The 25438-nt window shown below is 41.0% G+C and overlaps 1 protein-coding gene across 7 annotated transcripts in view; it reads left to right on the forward strand.

Annotated features, from left to right (window-relative positions):
- CREB5 (cAMP responsive element binding protein 5) overlaps positions 1-25438 on the forward strand; it is a 396047-nt gene that overhangs the window by 71554 nt on the left and 299055 nt on the right. For all 7 annotated transcript variants that reach the window (XM_014841040.3, XM_070511214.1, XM_070511188.1 and 4 more), the window contains 2 exons: positions 6092-6185; positions 17930-18051. In XM_014841040.3, the coding sequence (XP_014696526.1) occupies positions 6092-6185; positions 17930-18051 (216 nt within the window). The remainder of the gene's footprint in view (positions 1-6091; positions 6186-17929; positions 18052-25438) is intronic.

Below are 25438 nucleotides of genomic sequence, written 5' to 3' on the forward strand. Positions count from 1 at the left end.
CCTGGAAATAAGCCAGATGCATCCTGCCCACCAGATGTTCAGAGTGGTTATTTCTGAATGGGTGAAGGAGGGTGCCTGCTTTTACAGTAGCCACATGGATACTGGGCCTTTGGATTACTGGTGAAATAGCTCACCATCAGAGACCAAATTCTGTTTTGTTTCATTTTCCCCTTTGAGTAAAATAAACCCCTAAAACTCTTCTAGAACCCACAGTTTTTCCATTTGTCTAGACTTTAAGAGGGGAAGTTGGCCTGCTGTGCTGGATTAAACCTCTTTTAGCCTCTGGTGATCCATCAAGTGGAATCGTTGTGAGGATTAGAGGAGGTTCTGTGTGCAGAGTACTTAGTATAGTGCCTGCACAGAATGCTCAATTATGTCTGTTGTTGCTACTACCACTGCAGCTGCTACGACTACTGTCATACTGGAACCGATCTCTTTGAAAGAAATTAGAAACATCCATTGTCTAAAATCAGAAGTTTGCATTTTTCCTTTTGGAAATTGATGGTGACTTTTTCTACACTTGATCTTTTGGGTATCTCCACATTGCAGTCATTGGAAATTACCTACATGGTCGCTCTCATGCTAAGACCTCCATTTTATGAGATATGGCTTAGAACAGAGCACAGAATTCTTTCCAATGTGAGTAGTTATGCTCTCTTTCCCTAAACTGCCCAGTAGTTTCGAGAGGATCAAGCCCCATTCTCCTACCTGTTTATGTGGTGGGGTTGGCAGCACAGCATGGAGCAATGTCTGGAAGTCAGATGAGTGGTGATGTCCATTTGGACCCTCTTATTACCTATCCCCAGAGAGTTTGTGGAGGGTTCTGGGAGCCTTCTGGAGGGAAGATGTCATAGAAACATGAGACATTATTGCTGGTGCTGCCTTGTGGTATTGCTGGTGATATCAGCCACTGACTGACAAACCAGAGTCCTTTGCTTGAGTTCTGGCAAGTTCTCCATGGGCTTTTGTGTGAATGTGGATTTTCAACTTATGAGTAAGAAGAAAAGCAGTAGAGAAAATTATTTTGAACTTCAACTATTTTTCAGCAAACTGGTTTTAGAGGTCATTTTGAAATAGGAAACACTGGGAAAACACAGATAGGTTGATAAGTTACCGGGAAAAATTCTGCTAGACCAGAACTCTCCATTGTGAATGCAGAAAATCACCTTATCTAACTGAGGTAAAACTGACTCCCACTTGGTTTCCTTAAAGAGAATTCTCAATAGTCAAAGAGAATCAGATGATTTGAGCAGTTTGCTCTGCTTTGGCTGTGAAAATGCGACATTAAGTTTTACTCAATTCAAGTCACTCAACACATTTTGGGGGAGCCTACTTTGTGCATAAGACACATGTATCCTGTTCCCACAAAGCTGCTAGTCTAGATATCAAACCTATAACCACATGATCAATCCATCAACTAATTAGCAAACTGCTGTTTTCCATGGAGGAACAGCACAGACCACCTTGAACGATATCATAGGAGGACTTACCTTACTTGGGGAGGGTAATGGGGGCTCCTCTATGGAAGGGGCGTTGAAGGGAATGGGATCCTCAAGAGACCCAGCAAAGGGCAGAGAGGGTTCATAGCGATTTCAGATTCCAGCAGGGTCCGGGCTTGTAAATGGCAGTAGAAGAGAGCCTTATATGGAAGCGGTTGTTAGCCACACCTAATATTTAGATAAGTCAGAGAGAAGAGAACTGCACGTAGATCACTGGACTGTGTGGCAGAATTTCCCAAGCCTGGCACTATTAACATTCAGAGCTTAATAATTCTTTGGTGTGTGTGTGTGTGTGTGTGTGTGTGTAGGGGGGGTTTGTCCTGTGCATTACTGGATCTTTAGCAGCATCCCTGACTTTTACCTACTATATCCCAGTAGCACTCCCTAGTTGTGGAAACCAAAAACGTTTCCAGGCGTTGCTGAATGTTCCCCTTGGGGGCCAAATTGCCCTTGGTTGAGAATGACTGCCCGATGGTTTGCATTTTGGCATTAGCCTTGTTTCTTTTGGGATCTCTTCCTTTTTGGGGGTCACCTACTTCTAATTGATGCTCTCCCACTCTATTTAATATATTGCTATGAGCCGTCTTTTCTCCTTTTTGGAGTCAGGCAGGGTATAAATAAATAAATGCCACAGACGTGTGGTCACTGGTGTCAGACGCTGCTGGAGCTGGGACAGTGAGAGGCCTGAGTGGAGGCTGTTGGGCTTGGCAGTTGGGTGCTTGCAGGCGACCTATGAGAGAGGAGTCGGGGTGGGGGCCAGATTGGAAGGGATTAACAAGTGAGTAGGTGGTGAGGAAGTGGAGGTGGCCAGCATAGAGGACTCTTTCAGGAAAGCTAGGCAGTGACGGGAAGCAGAGTGATATAATGGTAGCCTGAGAAGGAAGCTGCTTGAGAGAGGTTCTTTTTAAATTAAAGGCTAGCCAGGCTGGATTTAGTCAAGGGCAAGGAGGAGTGCGCATGCTCACCTGAGTGGCTGCAGCTGAAACGGCAAACCCCAGAAGATACGGGGTATAAAGGATCCTGCAGAGGAATGGGGGGTCCTTATTCCTCTGTGATAGGAGGGAATGGAAATGGAATCTATGAAGTTACACACAAATTCCGAGGTGGAGGTAGTAATAAAGGTTGAGGGGGTGCCTTTCCGATGACCTTGAACTTCTCAGTGAAAGAGCAGGTCATTTCTTTGAGAAGGCTGAGTGGACTGACGAAAAGGTTGGACAAACATCAGAATTGATGGTTCATGTAGTTTCTTGGTTTTAGGGTAAAATTCCAAGCCTCTCCCCTCAACCCCCTGCCAAATTGAAATATAAAGATGGATCTAAAATTTGATGTCTCTGTTTAATGTGGTAGTGTTTCTTTTTCTTGGCAAGCTGTTATAAAAAAAGGTGCATCATTCAATGGAAGAGGTATTAGAATTGAGAAAATGCAGTGGCTGCACAGTGATTCCAAGGGTGTCCTGGTGGGGTGTTAGCAAATCACATTCGAATCTGTTGTGATCATGGCGTTTACTTTAGCGACATTCCATAGCTTGGGAAGCTGCATGGAGAAGACAGGATAGCTGGGAATTAGAAAGGGGAGTAAATATGAATTATCAGTGCATGAGCTGTGTTGGGGGTAATGGATGATTTTCCTCCCTTTTTCCCTCGTTGGAAAGAAACTTTGCTTTGTTGGAATAGCTTATGATACCTGGGAGGTTTGTTTGTGTTATAGCTTCTTATACATTATCTTTGTCCCAGAAGTAAAAAGAACCAAACTTCTCTCGCTCTTTCTGATCTCACAGAGTCCGGTGTTAATTTCATTGTTCCTTTGCCCTCTGCATTAACCATGTTTTGAGTTCCAGTGGCCTCTCTCAGCTCTGTGTCTGCTGCAGACTGTAATTTTGGTTATTTACAATTTACTGCTATTTTCCTACCAAATTAAAAAATACCCCACAGACGTCCTATATTATCTCTTTTGGAAGGTAATTATAGTTAATATGAGATATGGAAATTGTTATTTTTATAAATACATACTCTGGTTAGTATTCTATTTTAGGCTATTATTTTATGGGGTCAAAAATGGCTTACAAATACAAAATGAAGGCTGTTGTCTTTTGTTGGTTACATTTATCACAGAAAAAATTATAATAAGACTTTTGACAGAAAGACTAAGAAGTTTAACCTCTGTCTCTAAGCCACACGTGGTAGTGTCACATATTTGAAGCAATCATTATATGGTGTTATAGAAAACCAAAAAAACTGATGAAGCTGCAGCAAAAGCCCACATGTCATTATAAATCAGACTTCTATGTATTCAGAAATCTGGCATAATTACCAAGCTTTGCAAATTCTATACTTTGTAATTTATATGATACAAATGACAAATAAAGAAGTGATATTTATTCGAAGATCTGCTTTCAGAATCTTCCTAAGGCTTTAGCCTAGTGAATCCCCTCATTCTCATGAATACAAATCCATACCATTTGTAGAAAAGATTTCTACTTTGTACGCAACGGTGAGTGGTCTAGTGGTTCAGATTTGACACTCTCACGAGCACAGCCCGGGTTCATCTTCCCATCAGGGAACCACATCACCTGTCTGTTGGTTGTCATATTGTGGTGGCTGTGATGTTGAAAGCTTTGCCACCGATATTTCAAATACCAGCAGGGTCACCCGTAGTGGACAGGTTTCAGTGGAGCTTCCAGACTAAAACAGACTAGGAAGAAAGAACTGGCCACCCGCTTCCAAAAAAATTGGCCGTGAAAACCCTATGAATAGCAACAGAGCATTGTCTGATGTAGAGCAGGAAGGTGAGAGGATGGCACAAAAGACCAGGCAGGGTTCCGCTCTGCTGCCCGCAAGGTCACTAGGAATCAAAATCTAATCAGCAGCACTAACAGCAACAAATACAGTGGTAATTGATCCTGACGATGACTGCCCTGAGGAACTGGGAACTGGGAAAGATTTTCTAGTTTGTCGAAGATTTGGAAATATTCAGCAGCGTTTATTGTCTTTTGTTGTCTTTTCATTTGATTTTGATAAAGCAGATGCTCTGTTAAGTTCAGTTATTAAAACATCCCAGTCTGAGTCAGGATAGGCCAGGATCTGCTACAATAACAAAATACCACAAAGCTTCAATGGCTTAAAACAGCAAAGGCTTATTCCAATTGCCCAGGCAGACATTTTTATTGTAGATTGGCAGGATGTTCTTCATAATCCTTGAGAATTCAGGAATGCTCTTTATAATCGTTGAGAGGAGTAAGATGATTGAGAGGCGACTATTTCTAATATTCTCAAAAGCCATGCTAAAGGGGAGGAAAGGGAATTCTATAGAGTCTTGTGCCAGGAATTAGATGCTTGCGTCTGAGTGACGTGTCTTATGACTCACTGGGCAGAACTAGTCACATGGCCCCACTCAACCACAAGAGGGCCAGGAAATCCAATCCCACCAAGAGACCAGGAGTCAGACAGCTGAAAATATTTGGGAGCAGCATTTTTGACAACCATAATGTCATTCTCTGAAAATTTAAAATAAAGTGTTGATTTATGACACTGTACAGAGTATAGAATACTAAAGATAATTTGTCATGTTACTATATATCATATGTAGAATTATAAAAAATCAGATAATGAGCGTGCAAGGTCTTCATAAACAGAAACATACCATACAAATGTCCTGGTGTACATTTGTAGCTATATATGTCAAATAATGAAACGTGACATGTATTTCTTTCCCAAAGTCTGACATGAATAAAAATTTTTTCTACTTCATGCATGTCTCCTGCTTTTGGATAATCTGTAGATAATATCTAGCATACTTATTATGCCTTAGGCTTAATTTTACACTATTATATAGAACAATAACTAGTAGAGAAGAGTTCCAGATAGTTTTGCAAAACTCCAGTGCTACTCGGGTCTAAATCCACTTTCCTGTTTTGGACATGGTTTTCTCATATGTACAGGTAGAAATGGGAGAAATTTACTTTTGTCATGCTGTCACTGTTAGTTATTCTTTGTGATCATAAATGAACATTCATTTAAACACTTTTATTCCTTAAAAGCATACATATTTCTGTTGTATATATTATTTTAACACTTTCAATATTGTTCATTTACTTCTTTCTGTTTTATCCTTTAACTAAACACAAATTTAAAGTGTACCCTCAGATGCAAACCTCTAGTTCTTAAGGAAATATCTGGTTTACTAGTCATCGCAGTTGGTTATAGATTCAGGGACTGTCTAAGAAGCAGAGGCCTTTAAAAGGAATTCCCAGGGAAGGTGTGGGAAGTCAGAGATGATGGAGGGCAAAGATCTCTTATGTCTTATTAGTATTCAGCCAGATTTTTCTGCAACATCGTTAAGTCCCTGGTAAAGTATAATAGAAATAATGATGCATATATTTGGGTGTAATTCAAAGGAACATCCCAGCACATTTGCTTGCATAAAATGATTTGTCATTTTACTTATCATGCTTTCACACTTTTTAAGAACTAATTTTTTGTTTTGCCTGTCACGTTTGCAATGCTGAATAAACCTTTTTCTCTATGATGGCAAATATATATTACAAGACTGAATGGCTCCTCTCCCCTCTCCCTTTTTTTCTATTTGTCTGACAGCGCTTCCCAACAGAGGACCATCTGATGATTCATAGGCACAAGCATGAAATGACTTTGAAGTTTCCCTCAATAAAAACAGACAATATGTTATCAGGTAAGGAGCCATCAGGCAAAGAGGCTTTGGGTGATCAGATCAGCCACATACGAGACACTCGTTCTACTTATTCCACGGGCAAATTCTGTGCCTTGAAAATATACATTTCTAAGGTATAGCAGAGACTTAAAATAATGGTAAGCAAAAATGTAATCAGCTAATGCAGTGTCTGCTCAAATAATTGAAGAGCTGTGACTTTTCATTTTCAGGAATATAAAATATTTATTACTATGAAACTTGCTCGATATAAGTATTTTTAAAAATCACATGCTTAACATCACTCAAGTGAAAAATCTTAATTGAGCATCTGTAATGCACACCGCACTGTTCTGAGTGCCATGGGAGATGCAAAGACTGATATGGTTCCTGTTCTCGGGGACATCACAATACAGTGTGCATGTGGAAGTTTAGCTAGTATAGAGGACTGTCTGTGAGATATATCGAATGAGTATTCTAAGGAAAATGCTATGCGACTTTAGTAGAAGGAGCTGTCTATTTGCACTGAGTGGTCCGTGATGGTTCCCTTAGGAAACATCATACCTACCTCGCAGGTGGGAGATTCAATGAGATAATGCATGGAAACAGCAAGTGCTCAGCAAATGCAAGCAGAAATAAATAATAAGAAGAATTAATCCAGCAATTATTTGCCCTCCTTCCCATTTGGATTGGCGGTGTGGTAAATTAGAAAGAGTTCAGGGCCAGGAGTGAGGAAACTTAACTCCCGCCTGGGATCTGCCTCCACCAGCCAGGTGACCTTGAGCAAATTAATGAACCTTCTGGGCCTCAGTTTCTTTGTATGTAAAATGGGAATGATTTTATCTGCTCAGTCTATTTCACAGGCTTATTGTGAAGACCCACTGAAAGAACGTAATTGAAAGCATTTCGTAAACCTCACAGGGTAACTGAAGCTTTTCCTGTTACCTTTCTTCGGCTGGAAATATTTCACCTGAGCCACTGTCTCCCTGGCATCGTGAAAGAGATAATATGCCCATGAACATGTTTTAAATGATATCAGAAGAGAAACTGACTGTCCTGGCAGGCCTGGCTCATATAATTTAGCATTTCTATGGCACTTAAATTTTACAAGTATTTTATTATCCCTATTATTAGTAAATCCTTTAAGAGTTTTCTCAGACAGGTTATTATTACAACCCATATTTTACTGATAGAGGAGGAGGGGCACAGGGAGATGGAACAGCTTTCCCAGGCTCGCCAGCCAGGGCGAACATGAAGGCCCTTGATCCTGTATTCCTAACCGGCACCGGCTACTGCATTGTTAGGCTTCACCAGCTTATATACACAATCCAATGCTCCCTGTGACAGAGCTGTCCACACATCTTCACAAAGCCACCGGTGACTTGTTAATAGTGCACATGTGCTGTGGTTTGGAAGACTCTCCAAGTTCCAAAGGCAGCCTCTGCCTTTCTCTCTACCACCGCCTGCCACCTCTCTCTCAGCCTGTTTGTTTTTATTGAATGAGCCGGCTCTTCAGAAATCGTTTTGTCTTTCCTTAAGTCTATAACAGAGATGCAGAGACTCAAATTTGTAAGAACTATAAAAGCCTAGGAGAGTTAGGAAGGATGGCCTGTCCGTTTGTTTTTATCATTTATTATATTCTATAAAATCACATGTGGTGTAAGTTTTTAGTTCGACGATGAACATCTGCACGCGAATATCAAGGTCATAGACTTTGCAATTCCCAATATTTAATTTCATGAGTTCTCTCTTTATTTTTCCCAAATTGGATCCCTAAAATAGGCTGCCTGGTGGTAGGGAAGTGGGAGGTGAGTTTTAAGGAGGTATCTGTGTGGACATACCACTACTAGAGTTGTAGGAACCAGCACAGCATCTTTCAGGCAGGCCGCTAGGATGGCCCTACAAGAAGCCCCAGGGGCAGGTCTGAAAGAAAGTAGCTAATGATGTGTGAACACTTCTATGTATTGCCTATAAACAGGTCTTTGATTAAGCTCTTTCAGCTTTTCAATTGTTCTTACCAGATCCTGGTTAGTTTGAGGCTGTTGCTGCCAATAATTGGTAGTGCCAGGTGGAAAATTATTGAAAGAAAAGTCACTCTAATTTTTATGATGTCAAACTGGGAAGAAGAAAATGAAGGGAGAAATAAATATCAGGAAAAACAGCATGAATAATATATTGGCATATTTTCTTTCGCTTTCTCACGTTTTATGTTGAAGCTGGTATGAGGCCATTTCCTACTGCCACTGAAATTAAGTGCTGGATTTTAAAACTTGCTGCCCACTCTGCATGTTTGTAGTCTCATAGAATTTTCTTGCTGGAACAGAATACAGAGCTATCAGTCCAGCTCTGTTACTTTGCATTTAGGAAACTGAGGTGTACGACACGGCGTATGCCATTGCTGTCCACCCTGAATTATAATAGGTTAGCTATTGGGTATTTTTGCTTTGATAGTTTTTTTTCCAGGGAATAATTCAATATATACTTACTCAAACCTCATTTTAGTTTTAGCATATTAGATTGTGATTGCAAATATGACTGAAGTTTTGCTTCTCTATATCTTCATTTATTTAGATTTGAATTTATCAAAACCTTCAGAATCTCCTTTTATTAAAAATATGTTCATTAAAATTTTATTTTGTAATGTACTTTAAGCCTATTTTTGTGGCCTATCATGAAGATGAATGATTTCATACTGTTTGAAATGTAGTAATAATAAAAATAGTATAAACCAAGTCTTAAATCAAAAAGCATCATCAGGCAAAAATCTTCAAGTCCCTCTTGGGCCGTTTTTTTCAAGCAATATTCAATTACACAAAATTTCATTTCAGATGAATTGGAGTTTGACATAGATTAAGAAGATAAAGTATGGTAGGTATGTACATTACTAATTTCAGGATATCTGGTTAACCTGTATTTTGGAAAATCACTTCATCCTTCATTAATTGCAAATATTACAGTTAAGGATGTTATTAAGATGCCATAGATATACTCTTCAAGGATAAATGTCCGAAGAGTTGTAAGATCTGAAATAATTTCATAGCTATGCCGTAAAGTCCATTTTATTTAGGCCAGGTAAAATTTACTACTCAAAATGACTGTAAATGATCTTTGACATGCCACCAGGCAGGGTAGTAAAAGTGACAGTCATGGGGTTTTATTAAGATGAGTCTGCTTTTATGGGTAGACAGTAAACATAAAACCTCCAATTCTAAAGGGACACTCCTAGTAGGGGCGAGAATGGGAGTGGTGTTGTGAGGGCAAAGACATACAGCTCCTCCCACTTGGTCCTTCCATTCTTATTTGGTTCATGTGGTACATTTCCAGAGTCCTCATACGACGAGGAACATGACTCTTTCCCTTCAGCCGTTCTCATTCTGATGGAAGATAATTTCAAGGTGAGGGAAGTTGTGAAATCAAAGGGTTTTAGATGCCAAGTTTAAAGTGGGAATCCACTGAGGATAATATGCTTCCACACACTGGGTGCTATTATGTGACACAAGATCCATTTGGTTTGAAAATCATGATCAAATTTTAGTTAGAAGTAAAGAGGATGATGTTTGGGTCTATTTTAATCGTATTATGGCTAGGCATCCAGAAATTCCCAAATCTTGCACTGTCAGAAATCCCCACCCCTACTTATTTACAGGGTTCCCAGGTTCTGTACAGGATAAAACCAGAATGGGAATCAAAGCGCAACTTTATTTATAGCTGAACAAGCAAATAACATTCCAAATGAGAACTGTGCATGCGTGTGTGTGTGTGTATTGGTGTGTGTTGGAGGAGTGTGATGGAAATGCCGACTTAGAAGGTTATGGATTTTGCTTCAGGAAAGGGAAGATGAAGTTCAAGAGACTTGTGGACCTTTCCCCAAAGATAAAACCCAGTCAACATCTTAGGTGGGAAGCCTGAGAAAGAGACACATGGGACCACGCCTTTAAATGCCTAGTAATCCCACCACCAGATACCGTAGCCTAATTAATGCTGCAGGCAACTAGTGAGTGCTTGGAGGGGAATTAGGACCGGCAATAGCTGAGGTGTGGGAAGAGGGGCTAAGGTTGCCTCTCCACCGCCACTTATTCATTCATACAACAAACACTTATTGAGTGCCTACAAGAATCCTATCATGCTACGTGTTGGGGATGCCGCACTGAACAAGACAGATGAGGTCCCTTTTCCATGGAACTTACTACACTCTATTGGGGAGGAAGAGAGAGAATAGACAAAAGGAAAAAAACCCAGAATAAATAAATAAGAAAGTATCAGTTAGTGACAAGTGCTATGATGGAGATAAAACATGACAATGTGACACAAGTGGCCAGCAGGCTGCCTAAGGGAGATCAGGAAAGGCCTGTCTGCATGGGTGGCATTTCAGCCAAGACCTGATGTTCAGCAGTCTGGGCTCAGGAGTCCTTTCTCCCTGACTTCTGAATATGGTGAGACTGGAAGTGATAGAACCACAAGACCAGATGTGCTGTAGCTGACTGTATCTTGAGCTGACACATGGAAGAGAGGTGGGAGAGACTGACTTCCTCCTTCTGTCTTCCTTATCACCATCTGATACAGAGCATCTGACATAAATGACAATATAGTCCTTCAGAGCCTGATTGTATCCCTGGGTTAGGTTTAGAATTGGGGTCTGTCTCTAACTCCAGGATCTAACCCTAATTCTCACCATGGAGGGCAACAATATTGTTCAATGAGGTAGAACATTTGTCTCCAAGAGATTGATCATGCTCAACTAGACAATCTCAGAACCCAAATCCATTACTCATGGCTCTTTGCTACAAACCCTACTCCGTAATTCATGGGTATTTGAAGGGGGAAGCCAGGGAAGATGACATATCCTATTCCGAAATCGTTTTGAAATGAACTGGGATATAAAAAAAACCCATTTGAGTAAGTAAATAAATCATTCTCCCAGACACACACAGCCCGTACTTACCTCCTCGTCTGTTGATGGTGAGGTACACAGAGCCTTCCCACCATGTAAATTAACCAGATCTTCATGGAACGGACGGTGGTGGAGATGGCCTGCACCAGAGGGCAGCATGATCATAACCATAGCTACCATTTATTGCCTTATCTTACGCCTGTAATTGTGCCCCCTGCTTTACATACATTATATCATTTAATCCTGGCCACCTTTTTCATATGAGGAAAGCAGGTCAAGAAGATAAGCAGTTTGTCCAAAGTCCCTATCTGTCTATAATTTTTTCTTACTGTACACTTCGATTTGGTGAGCTATACATGCGAAGAACATATTTTGGTCTTAGATTTATGTTTGGGTATAAATCTATGAACTGCTTTTTCTTATATTATTGGCTTATCTCTTCAATAGTCATCAAATGGAGAAAATAGCCAAAAGTTTTTAGAAGATTATGCTAACACATTAGCATTTAGACGTCCATTGTGACAAGTGGATATTGGCATTTACAGGAGTTGTCAGCTTCTCATTCATGTTTCTAGCTGGTTGAGAAAAATAGAATTTTGAATAATTCACCCGAATCTCTCAGAAGCCTTGATCCGCAGTAGTCTTTTATACATGAAAAACTGACTTCCAGTCTGTTCCACCTGGAAGCCAATCCCTTTTCACAAAGAGTGTAGGAGAACTCAGGCAATTAGTGACTAAGTGGAAATGTTGGGCTTTAGCTTCCACTGTTCAGGGCGGGTTTTGATACGAAAATCACCCTGGGTCCCGAGTTCACTTGGCTGGCAGAGACGTGGTCTTCTAGTGTTATAACCCTTTTGACCAGCTCAGCTCCTCTAAAGCGAATCAAAGTTGTGGCTTGTTTGCTGTTGGAACACTTGGGTTAGGCCATGGCTGATAGTGAGTAGGTGTAGAAAATGTGCTCGCTTCGTTTAAATCTAAACCCGTGTCTTTGGAGCCATGTGTCGTAAGAGATGTCCTGGTCAGAGCATTTGCTGGTTGACCCGTAGGCGCTCGAAGGGCATCTAGTCCACCAGCTCTCCACCTTGACGATAAACGGACTCCAGCACAGGTTTCAAGAGTGTGAGAGTGTCTCTTCTCTCACTGGCCTGGATTGCCGCAGCTGTGGTCAGTTTTTAAGCATGCCACAGCTACTGTTTAAAAACCAGAGTCGCCTCAGTTTGTAGCACTGCCTCTTGGGGACAGATGTAGGAAAATAGCAATGTCAGTGTCGCTGAGAGGACCCTATCGCTCCTATTGTACATTCACACTCAATAAAAGGCACATTTATGGCAAAGAAGCCTGTCTAAAATTCCATGGAATTCTGTCAGTTGTTACTGATTGCTCTTATAAAGGATTATGTATTTTAAAATTCATTTAATGTATACTCTCTTAATTAGGACTTTATTAAAATTCAGCTAGGGAGTAAGTAAGAATATTTTAAAGAAAGCATTTGCTGGAAAAGTCATAAGATAAATATAACTATAAAGAAAATATAAAAAGTATCTAAGAAAAATGCCTTTTCTGAGAACCCCAAGTCTTTCTAAAATAGATATGCTAATTCCAATACTTTTCCCTATTGATTTGAGTGGCACTCTTGAGGAATTCCATTAAGCCACATTTTGTTGGCTGAATCTGAGTCATGCAAATAATAAAAATGCAGTGCCTTTTTAAAAATACCCTATAATTAGAATGGTCACTAATTCAAACTGATCTTTCTTATAACTCGTCTGAATTAGCGAGGCTTTTATAGTATTACAACCACCATCCATTTAATACAAAAGGATGTAAAATTACTTGACATAGTCCTTTGGGAAAGTCCATAGGAAAGAAAATTTTGCTTAGGAAGTTCACATTCTTCTCCTCTCGTATATGATGGGAACTCTGCTTTTCCTTTATTAAAAAAATTGATGACTTGTCACCTTGCCTTTATTTTAATCACTGAGGAAAATGTAACATACACAAACATATAACTCAAATGCAGCTCTGAAACCACATAAAGTAGCAACCTATTATTAAATGTAGAGCAGACTAAACACTTTTAAAAGAAGAATCAGGTTTCAGGCTTTGGCTTTGCACTTGTCATTTAGACTTCGGCATAATCATACTCACTGGGGCTGAAGCACATGATGCTAGGCAGACTATGGACTAATTGGGAAAGTTAGTGAGTTGCTTTTTTTTTTTTCAGGAAGATTAGCCCTGAGCTAACATCCACCGCCAATCCTCCTCTTTTTTGTTGAGGAAGGCTGGCCCTGAGCTAACATCCGTGCCCATCTTCCTCTACTTTATATGTGGGACATCGGTCACAGCATGGCTTGCCAAGCACTGTGTAGGTCTGCACCCAGGATCCAAACGGGCAAACCCTGGGCCGCCAAAGCGGAATGTGTGAACTTAACCACTGCACCACCGGGCTGGCTCCACGACTTGCTTTTTTTCCCCCTAATAGTTCTAGCCACTCGTCCTTCCCAGATGTCATGTGGTGCAGGATTCCCTGAGAATTCCTAAATCGTAATACCAGGTTTGTGGCACTCTTCTGGGTAGATATACAAGTAGGGTCTCTGCATGGCAAGTACCTAGCTATTTGTAGAGGCAGAGATTCTATGAAAAGGTGCTCGTTTTTTCAAGAAACAGACTCACCATTCCAGGAAGGGAACCAGATATTGAAATGTGACAAACTTTACAAAGGATTTTTTTAATTGCTTTTGGTGTCAATCTTTCTTCTCCGATTGGTAAAGAAATCCCCAAATAGAAGTAGGTAAGATTTCTTACTTGCACTGGCCCCAGGTGTCTGGCTCTCCTGAGAACCTGGTGGGCTATTTGCAAACTCTCTGTGAGAAGGTAACATACAGGTGTTTATGCAGCACCAATTCAGATTTACAAAGGTAATAACAACAAAATACTTTTGACTCGGGTAACGTTCAGATTCAGAAGTTATTAGCTTTTAGTTTGGTTTGAGATTTGGAGTATTGCCTACTCTCGTTCAGATGGTCCTCACAGAAGTGGAGGCACTAAAAGAAAGGTGAACAGATGCCCTTAAATGATCATCTCTGCTCTGAGTTCCCTCTGGAACCAGTTCCTGACGTCCTTGGAGTGTGGCCTGTAACTACTGAACACACCTTAGATGTTTTCCACCAATAGAGCGTCAGCCACTACTACTCAGGACCTAGAAATTGCTCCTGCTGTGACTAACTGATACATGCTCTTGGTTCTAAATGAGGTGTGGTTGCAAGAATTTTAATTTATGGCCATGGATATTACCCGCTTGCTTCAGGTCTGGTTTCAGCTGGCATAGTTATCTGACAGGGCCTTCACGGGGCCGAGAAACTCTGTCTCTTTTGTTTCAGCTGCTGATGGATTTAGCTGTCCCCTTTTTGACGACTTGCACATTTCCTGGCTTACTTGGAACTGGTACCATGTGGGATCAAAGACAACTAGAGGCCCTGTATTAATTCTAATAAATGTTAAAACAAAAGTTAAGCTCCATTTTCTGGTTCCTGTTGTAACTGGAAAGAATAGCTCATTCACAAGAAGAAAATGAATTAAAAATTAGGACCCAGTGTGCCTTATCTATTCCAAATGTGGATATAGATACTTGCTTGGCTTTTCCCTCAGTATATCAGAAAGCAAAGAAAGTTACATTTGGTAAACACTCTGGGGCCTTCCTGTGGCTCTTCTGCTCTAGGACTGGGAGGGAGCAACTTTCTTTATGGCCCGTGGCTCCCCTTGTTCCATAGCTTTGTTTCTCTATTGCTGCAGAGAGGCGGGGCTCGTGATGATGGACAGCATCATTACTATCCCTGTGCCATGTTCCTTCACCCTCCTTTGCTGCCATGTGTGGGTGTGTGCTGGTATCTGGGAATAATTTTGCTTTAAGGGAGACAGAACATGTCTCTCAACTTTGCTTGGGGCTTGGCCCCCCAAATGCCAGCCTGAATTCAATTTCATGAACCATCTCATGAACTCATCTCAGAGTTCAGGAGTCTTATGGAGCCTGCTAGGATTACTGTTCTCACTACCTGGATTCGTGGCCCTCAACTTGTAAATCTGCAAAAAAGAAGAATACAGAAATAAAAGGAAAATTAAAACCTGGCAAACTAAATTCCTACTAAAGACAAGTGGTCTAATATTTCAGTTCTGTTATGTGATGTTTTCTCAGGTTTTTTAGTTACAAAAATGTTCCTGAAAGACAGTGGAGAATCTGTAGGACTGTAATGCAATTCCATTGTGTGAGGGATATAAACGATTCCACGATATTTCAGAAGAACCACGGGTTGTTAGCATTGTCCATTATCAATACAATTATGTGACTCAGTTTCTGAGGCCAGTTTCTGGGGCCTGGGGTGAGTTTCAGTTTCCTCATAATTAAAATGGGGAAAATAATTTTTACCTAATGTAGCTGGTGTGAAAATTAATGAGGTGGTGCATACGAAGCACTCAGTCGTATGCCTGGCATGACATAAGTATCCAATAAATGGGAAAATGTGTACACACAGACACATGTTCTTTTATTTCCTCTCTCAGGTCTTGTCTATTTACAGCTTCTGTTCAGAAATCGCCTTTATCTCTATCTCTAGCCCTTACCTCTGGCCTAATTTCTTGTGTTGAACCAGCTGTTACCGATGTTCCCGTTTAGCTGTCCTTTAAATGGTCATTTGTTTCTTTGACCTACTAACAGTGACTTTTGAAGTGAACCCATTACAGTGGTGATGTTAGGATTCACAGAATCACGTAACTTTAGAACTTTATTCGAAAGATGAGAAATATGAAGTCCACAGAATGTAGATAATTTCCCCCAAATCACACAATTTCAAATCTAGATTTCCGGATTGTCAACTTTGTGTTTTACACACACAGCAGAGTTCTGTGGACCCGAAAGGTAAGTCTGGGCAAAGTATGGGACGTGGGTTGAGAAGGGATTATGTCTGAAGGTGAGAGGGCTTAATGGTGATAATATGCTTACAAATTATGTTACTTTGTGCAAAGTACTTATTTCTCCATTTCTAAAATAATATGCACCCTACTTACCTCATAGTATCTTGTAAGATCTAGATTCTAGATGACGTGGATGAAAATGTTTGCAAACTGCAAAATGCTGCATAAATACTAATTTTATCTTTATAGGCACACAACACGTAGCTGTTATATGTATATATTGGATACATAGGTGTATATGGATGCATCTTAATAAATTAATGTGCTAATAAAACCATTTTCAATAAAACTCAATCCTTTGCATATCTTTTATCTGTAATGTGCAATGTATGATCATCTGTGGTAGGCTCTCTGTGTACCGCAAAGAGAACTCAGCATCTTGGAGATCAGGCTAAGAGTGGGGAAGAATGCAGACAGGGACTTTATTGCATTGGGATCCAAGTCAGTCATCTGAATGCTTAACAGGTAGGAAAGGGCCCTTGCCCATAGGGAATCAGGAGACATTGCCTCTGAAAGCCCGAATAAATGAAGGTATCAAGCCATTTTCAGCTTCAAGTATATTAAGATATTCTTTGCATCTCAATGGATCATTTACTAGGATTAACTTCTCTCTGTATGACTTAGCAAAGTAAATATGATTCTTGTTTCTTGTCATATAGGAATTTATAAAGATAGCGCAGAAATGGCAAATTTGTTTCAATTTGAGGGCACTCTTTAGTTGACTGGTGGGGATGGCTTAGAGAACTGTGCAGAAAGAGATTTTGAGACAATATAAGTCAAGCTGGGCAAGTACCATAATCAACCTAGCGGCGTCTGCCATAGGCTCAGGTGGGAATAATACATGTAAATACTGGCAGTAGCACTGAGGACTTGGTTTTAATCTTGGTGCCACCACATTGACCTGGGACACTTTGAACAAGACCCTTAATCACTCAGGGCTTCAGTTTTCTTCATTTGCAAAATAATTGGCATGGCCAGACTTCCCTCCATGGTTCTTTCTGGTTCTTACATCTTCTGTTTCTGAGAGAGGGGCAGTTTACACAATTTTATTCATGTCAACTCAAGGAAGATGACTGTCCTTAATGATTACAAAGGTGTAATTCTATCCTACTTATCTTATAGGGTCTTGTGAGATCTGGATTCTAGATAATGTGTGTGAAGATATTTTGTAAACTGCAAATGCTGCATAAACATTAAGCTACAAATAATGGCGTCAGAACCTCCAGTTTTCTAAGTAGAGTAAGTCCTCTAGACAGCCAAGAATATGAAGGAAATTCTATTCCTTTTAAAGAATATTCTCGGTACATTCTTTTGGCCAAAGCGAAGGAAAATAAAATTAATAATTACATTTTTAAAGGATGGAAGCTGAATATGTCTGATTGGAACCTTTCATCCTCCTTCTGTGGCTCTCAAAATGAGATGGAATTGCTAAGTTTTCCTTCTCCATTAAGAAAAAGGAATTAATGTGCTTGTTTCTTTCTTTATATTTGATATAAAAATGTACAAAATCTTTTTTCCTCCCAGCCCCATGGCTCAGCAGATTTTTTTGGCCTGATTTTAGCTAAATCACTTTTTTCCAGTTAAAATAAAGTCATTCCACACGTTGCAAGGGGTATTCAAATGCTATGGACCCCAGAAGGTCGGCAACGGGATCTCCTGACGTTGTCCAAAGGGAGGTTTGGGAAGCCCTCTCATGCTGCAGCCTACTACACATCGGATTCCTCCTTTGGGATTTATGGTTTTATTTTTTTCCCCATATTCTCATTTTGTTTAAAGGGCTAGAAGATGATGGACAGCCAGTCAGCATCTTAGTTGAGGCGCGGGGAGGGGATTAGTGAATTCAGCTCATGCTTGCCAGTGGCTTTTGAGGAAAAGATCCCATGTATGATCACTCGGTCTCTGTTTTCAGATCAGACTCCGACCCCAACGAGATTCCTGAAGAACTGTGAGGAAGTGGGGCTCTTCAATGAGCTGGACTGCTCCCTCGAGCATGAGTTCAGGAAGGCTCAGGAGGAGGAGAGCAGCAAGCGGGTAGGTCTGCCTGCATGGACACCTCGACAGGTGCCACCTCTAACTCCTGCTAGAAACTTCTGCGTGGAAACCAGGTGGCACTGCAGATGGGCCGATGTGGTCCTGAAACAGCATTTTATCCGTTTGCAAGTGTTTGTCTAATGTTTAAAAAAAAATGCGTGAATCCATGGTTGTGGTAGAATCAAAGCTAGAAAAATTATAGGAAAAACAGATGTCTGAAATATGAAATTCAAGAAAAAATAGTTACCTGATTCTTGACCTGGAGTCAGATAAACTCACAGACTTTTTCTATTCAAAACTTGTTTTAGAGGCCGGCCCGGGGCTGAGTGGTTAAGTTTGCGCACTCTTCTTCAGTGGCCCAGGGGTTTGCTGGCTCGGATCCTGGGCGAAGACATGACACTGCTCATCAGGCCATGCTGAGGCGGCGTCCCACATGCCACAACCAGAAGGACTTACAACTAGAATATACAACTATGTACTGGGGGCTTCGGGGAGAAAGAAAGAAAAAAAAATGAAGATTGGCAACAGATGTTAGCTCAGGTGCCAATCTTTAAAAAAAACCCCAAACTTGTTTTACTTTGCACACGCTTTCTAAGGGTGGTGAATGCAGAGGATGAGTCAAAGGGACAACGGGTGAATAATCATGGCAGTAGGAGAGGGGATTTCATCTGATTTGGGGCCAGGTTGTAACTCTGATGTCCATAATTTTCCAAGTAGATCTCCGCCAGGTTAACAATTACTTTCTAGTCGTATTATTGAACATTGGTTGTTGTTGAGACAAATAGGTTAACTATAAGTGTGGATTATTTGCTCTTACAAGTGTAGAAAATCCACTTTATGAATTCCTCCAGAATATATTCAGTTTTATTGTAAGGTTGTGCTGGCATTTTAAAATCACTTTACAAGATGAAGGAAAGGAAATGGGGTCACCAGTAAATGTGATAACGAAGCTTTTCTGTATTTTCTTCATTGTTATGATAGAGCGTTATTGAATGCCCCCAATGTACTAAACAAGAAATGAGACACATTCCATCAACGGAGACTTACAGTGTGAAAGTTGATTGAAAGGAAGGGCCAGCTAGGTCGTAACGGATTCTGAAGTTCCAGCTGTTCCATCCAGAGAAGAATTTTTAAAGGCTCTGATATTTCTCTGAGTGTTTCAAAACCTTTGAGTCATCCTCTACGTGAAATTATAATAATCCCTCCCACCAGATTTTCCATGTCACATTCTCAGATCAAAATAGTCAAGGGGTTGTATCCAGTCCGTACTGCTTTAGGAAAAATCATGAAAATAGGTGAAGGTTACAAGAGGGGTATAAAATCTCAATCAACTTATTTATTTATTTTTTTTGTGTTGAGGAAGCTTGGCCCTGAGCTAACACCCATTGCCAATCTTCCTCTTTTTTGCAGAGGAAGATTAACCCTGAGCTAACATCTTTGCCCATCTTCCTCTCTTTTTCATATGGGACACCTCCTCAGCATGGCTTGATGAGCAGTGCTAGGTTCATGCCCAGGATCCAAACCTGTGAATCCTGGGCTGCCAAAGTGGAGCTTGAACTTAACCGAACTTAACCACTGCACCACCAGGCCGGCCCTCAATCAACTCATTTTATTTATTTATAATTAATTTGTCATTCATACTTGACGACCCCCTCCCCAATAATATAAAGGGCCTTTTTCCTTCTTTTTTTGTTTTGAGGAAGATTAGCCCTGAGCTAACATCTGCTGCCAATCCTCCCATTTTTGCTTAGGAAGACTGGCCCTGAGCTAACATCCGTGCCCATCTTCCTCTATTTTATGTGGAACGCCTGCCACAGCATGGCTTGACAACCGGTGCGTAGGTCCACACCCGGGATCTGAACTGGCGAACCCTGGGCCACCACCGAAGAGGAACGTGCAAACTTAACTGCTGCACCACCGGGATGGCCCTAGCCTTTTTTCTTTTTTTAAACACTTATTTAGCACTTATTTGCCAGGCACTGTTCTGAGCACTTAAAAATTTTAACTCAATAAAAGTAGAAGGCATACGTTCTATATTTCATTGCAATAGAAATAGATTTTTTTAAAAAAACATGAAAACAGCAAGGGAGAAGAAGAACCAAAAAGTCTAGTAAATTTCCTCTGGTTGAGTGATAAATTTAGCTCTCCTGGTAGATGTGGTGTATGTAGAAGACTGAGGGATTAAGTTCATTCATTCCTCAAGATAGTCAAGGGTGGCTTCTTAGATTAAACTGAACTTTAAGAAAGTGTGTACCTGGCCCATGTTGTCTTCATTTCTCATAGAATGGTTTGAACCGAAGTGTATGCCCTTGGTTTTCCCAAAGACTGTTACCAAGGCCAGCTTTAGGAAGCCCCGTGGTAGGCGTGTGGTTTTAGATGTTCTTTTTTACATAGTGCTTATGATCTCCTATAGGAAGTCCCAGGGGAGGAAATTCTTGCAGATCTGAATTCCAGGAAATAGTTTGCTTCCCCTGAGGAACTGAAATATTTTCTCCTCATGGACATGAGAATCATGTAACTGGTTCTGTTTCTCTTTTCACTTTAACTCCTCAGTTAACATGAAGCCAAGTTTACTGCCTAATTTGAGAACTTTTTAGAATACTGTGATGAGTATGTTTTACTTCGCCCCCACGACTAGACTTTCAGTTCTAGTTTTTATTTCCCCTTGGCCTGATTTTTCACGAAACATTCTCATGCTATACATTTTTTGTGAGTTGCTTTTGATTCCTTGTGGGTTGAGAAAGAATATAAATAATTGAACTTTAAGAATGAAAATAATTAGGCAAGCAAATTTGAGAAAGGGGACTATCGTCATTATAGGAAAAGATATTTTCTCCCTTTTTGATGTTGCTCTTAGCCATGTGATGATTTCGTGATGGCTCTGTGGGTGGGGGATGCTGCAGCCAGCTTCCCCCATGGTTTGGGGCAGCCCTCAGCAGACTACTGTCTCACATCCCAACTTCACTTGCACATGTTGGAAGCTGGACAGCATTAAGGCCGTTGAGGTGTCCTCTTCCCTTGACTTGTTCAAACCAGAATGGCCAAATCCAGTGTCGGGTGACCATGGCTACCCAAGAGGGCATCTTCTTGAGGCCTAATACATGGTGATTCATCTGGCAACCAAATGGGCTGTGCTGGTGGCTTCCGCCCTAGCATTTCTTTCAAAGCCACAGGGTAGGGAAATGAGGAAATTTGGAGATGCTCTCCAAGTGCGAATATTCCTTTACCCACCACTTTGACCACATTTCTCCAGCTACCAACATCCCTGGCATACTGCTGCTCCCAGCTCCTACTTCATTTATTCATTCCTTGCTTAAAAGGTGGAATTACAAGCTCTGTATGCAACACATACCTTATAATTATTGAGTGCTACCTTCTCCTTCTCTTTTGCTCCACATTCAGATAATTGTTTCTTCTTAATTCTTTGTCTCCAACTCTCTTCTGATTTCTTTTTCTTTGAGTCTTTTAATAAAAGACTAGCATTAGTTCCCTCAGCAAATTTTAGTAAAGTGGAAGAGGGATTAATTTATCTGGAGAATTTGGTTAAAAAGATTCTTGCTTGAACTTTCTAAGTACTTTATATACAAATATTGGAAAGATTGGCCTGGTCCTTCCCTCCACCTTCAAATTTCTAGCTGCAGTTTGGTCTAGAAAATTCTATTAAAGACCAAGTTGAGAATTGATCATTGCTTAGCCCATGTGGCTGTCCATTGGGGAAATTGTGTTCAACAGACTATCTCTGTGCTTTTCCGAAAGCATCCCAGTGTGTGTATAGAATGAGGACAGGCTAGAGACAGGTCATGACCAGTGGAAAAAGCCCCAATATCTGTATCCATATCATATATAGCAGACAACACATTCCACAGTTGCCTCAATTTTTCCTGTTAGTGTAAGCTCATAGCTTCCAAACTCTTTAATAAGAAAATTTTTTCCCCCTTGGAAAAGCATCCATCACAGGCATCACAAATCTTAGCTTGCCTGTGGCTTAGATGTTAGTCTAGTCCACGTCCTGAAACAGATGAGAAACTTTTGTTCATCATTTATTCATTCAAAAAATATTTTTGAGTGCCCACCATGTGCCAGGCATTGTCCAGGGTATTGGTGAGTATACTACTGACTAAAGCTGATAAGAGAAAAGAAAAAACCCCTTGGCTTCTTGTAACTTACTTCTAAGTGGGCAAGACAAACAAGAAGCAAGTAAAGACAATAAAATTTGTAACGTGTCTAAAGGTGATAAGTGCTATGGAGCAAAATATATCAGGGAAGGGGCACAGGCAGCTGGGGGTGGTCAGGGCGGGCATCGCTGGTAAGTGGCCATGCAGCAGAGACCTGAAAGGGGAGAAGGCTTGGACCGGGTGCATGTTGGGGAGAAGAGTGTTCGAAGTGGAGAGAGCAAAAAGGGCTAAGCCCCGAGGCCAGAGGATGCTCAGTGCATTGCGAGAATTACAAAGAGGCCGGTTTGGCTGGAGGAGAGTATACAATAATGGTGAAGAGTGGGAGGGCAAATCCAGGAGGGCCTTGTAGACTTTGGCTTTTACTCTGAGTGAGATGGGCACCACAGGACAGTTTTGAACAGAGGAGTGATAGGATCTGCCAAGTTGAAAGTGACTGTTGGAGGACAATAGCAGAGAGAGACCAGTTAGGAGGGTACCGGAAGAATGTAGATTAAAGATGATGGCAGATTTGCCCAAGGTGGCGGTGGAAGGGGTAGTTAGAGTCTAGATCTATTTTGAAGACACAGACAACAGTATTTGCTGATGGATTAGGTCTGGGGAGTAATAGAAACAATGGAATCAAGGGTAAACCTGATTTTTAGGTCTAAGCAACTGGAAGGATGGAATTGCCTATGTGAGGAGCAGTTCGAGGGGAACATTGAGGAGATTGTTTATAGACTTGTTAAGTGGGGATACTGAACTGGAAGATGGATTTATAGGTCTGTAATTCAGGAGGAAGCAACCCATCTGGAGATGTAAATTTAGGAGTCATTGGCACGTAGGTGGTGTTTAAATACACGGGACGATGGAATCACCGGGGCCAGGAGTGAATAGAGATGAAGTAGAGAGAGGTCTGAGCATGGAACTTGGCAGAGTCCTCCAGGATCCTCCAAGACAGAGTATTACCTTCCTCAGTGTCCAGAGATGACACAGAAGACTATGAGGCATGAAGGATCAAGTCAAGTATGGGAACCCTAGCAGTAACGCTGAATAGACTAGAATAACTGGCAAACAGCACGCTGATTTCGTGTTCCATGTTAGAGGACAAAACAAACCAAAAAGATTTAAAAAAAGAAAAAGAAAGCAAGAAAGAGGAGAGTGAATTCACTTTTTATATTATATTTCCTTTTTAAAAAAGAGATTGTCAAATAATGCACATCTAGGAAGTGGGAGATAGCTTCATCATATGATAGCAGTTGTGTGCGAGTGTATGTGTATGTGTGTGTGTGTGTAAGAAAGGAAGGGGAGTTGAAAGGACCAGCAATGAACTCTTTTGTCTTGCTGAGAGAAATATAACATTACAGCCTAACGTGGTTAAGGCCCCCAAAGATGAAAAGCACGGTATGTAAGTGCTAAGTGTTGTTATTCTCCCATAGGACCTAAATCTAACTCATTATGCTGATACAGCAATAGCAAATTAGGACATTTCTATGCTCTAGAATTCCTACCCAAATGATGAAAAGTGCAGTCTATTCCCAGAGGGTGTTGGCTGTTTAACAAGGGAACAAGGGACAAGCTACAATCTTAAGATCTTGCATCCCAGCTCAACAGGAGTCAAGGAACAGGGCATGGCCAGGTCAGCCTCAGCTCAGAAAAGTAGGCTGCTCAATCTGATTCAATTCTGTACCTGGAATCGTGTTACCCGATACCACCAGTGACTTGGGGAGAGAGGGTACAGAGAGGGAGGCGCTCTGCCTTCGCACAGTCTTGCTCTGTCAGCCACTGGCTGGCCCAGCTGCTCTCTGGGGAAGGTATGTGTGTGCTGGATGGAAAATAGAAGATACCGAGCTGAGCCAACTTGCAACAGCTCCATGTTTCTGGTTGTGGTAACATGTTGCTTCTATGCTATTTGTGTAAAGCAATCCCTCTTTCCTCCAGAAGTCTGGAGAAAGAGAATATTCTGAACTTTAAACTTGGTTTTATCCAGGTTTGGAAAATGTCACCATGTTTGCTAAATCCTAGTGGAGGAGACTATTTTTGATCGTTTTGGTGTTTTTTTTTTATCAGCATGACTGAAAGGAAATGCCCATTGGCCATGTTATAAGAGATGACATCCTATTTCTTCCCCCACCCCAATGACTGGAAAACACACCCCTTATACTGTAAGGATTCTTTTGGTCCTCCTGTTTCAGTACACTGTGAATGCAAAGTACTTTCAGCTCTCTCCTCATAGGTCGAAATTATGCCCTTAGCTTTGGTGGAATTTGATGCTGGAAGAGAAGTTGGCTTGGTCTTTGCATGCTACTCAGGGGAATGACTAAACCAGTGGATACACAGGAAGCTGTCTCTTGTGTTTTAGTTCCCTGAAATTTAGGATTAATGAGTCTAATCTTAACAGAGATTATTGAAAGTTGGTATCCACTTCCACATACATCAATAAATCATGATGCGATTTGAGACTCTGCCTCAATTTTAAAATGGAGCAGGAGGCAGAAAGTCAAGGTACCCTCAAAGCAGCAAAATGCACTGTCTGTTACCTTGCAAGGAGCGAGCACTTCATATCAAGTACGTTTGACGTGGACGATGAGGGAAGGCCCATGGCTTGGAGGAAAACTGACCGAGAGAAGTACCAGGTATTTCTTCATCTCCTCCCTTGGGGAATTCGTATATTTGGATAATTTGGACCTTAATGGATGAGTGGTCACAACCTATCCTTCACACTAAAGCAAAAATATCTTACCTCTTGAGGCTGAGGATTTAATTTCTAATGCTAAATCATTTGGCAGTCCATGGCTTTGCCTTCAGCCAGTGTTATAGTCCAGTGGCGGCAGTAATTGTAGAGGAATGTCTCTTCCCCTGTGAGGGGCAGGATTTCTTATTCTCTGAGTTCAGTATTGAGCATGTAAGATTTTTTTGTTATAGCTTGTATTTATATTTGCTATCACGTGACCTTTGTTCTGGCAAGATAGAAGTCTCTGCCTATCTGAGAACTGATCATAAGACTTTCCGAGGCTAACGTCTGAATTACAAAGGTTTTACATTCGTTCTGTGTTGTGATGGGTGTTCTCATGTGAGGTCCTGATGTTGCCACTTGAAGCTGTGGAGTAGAAGAGATTGGGAGGATTGAACCCTGCTTAAGATACAACATGAAGATTGTTAGAGGAAACCAGGCAGTGATTTTGGGAACCTCTATTTGTGTTGGAAATATTATAGAATAAAATAGTATTTTCTTG

The sequence above is a fragment of the Equus asinus genome, chromosome 1 (assembly GCF_041296235.1).
Source record: "Equus asinus isolate D_3611 breed Donkey chromosome 1, EquAss-T2T_v2, whole genome shotgun sequence".
Taxonomy (NCBI): domain Eukaryota; kingdom Metazoa; phylum Chordata; class Mammalia; order Perissodactyla; family Equidae; genus Equus; species Equus asinus.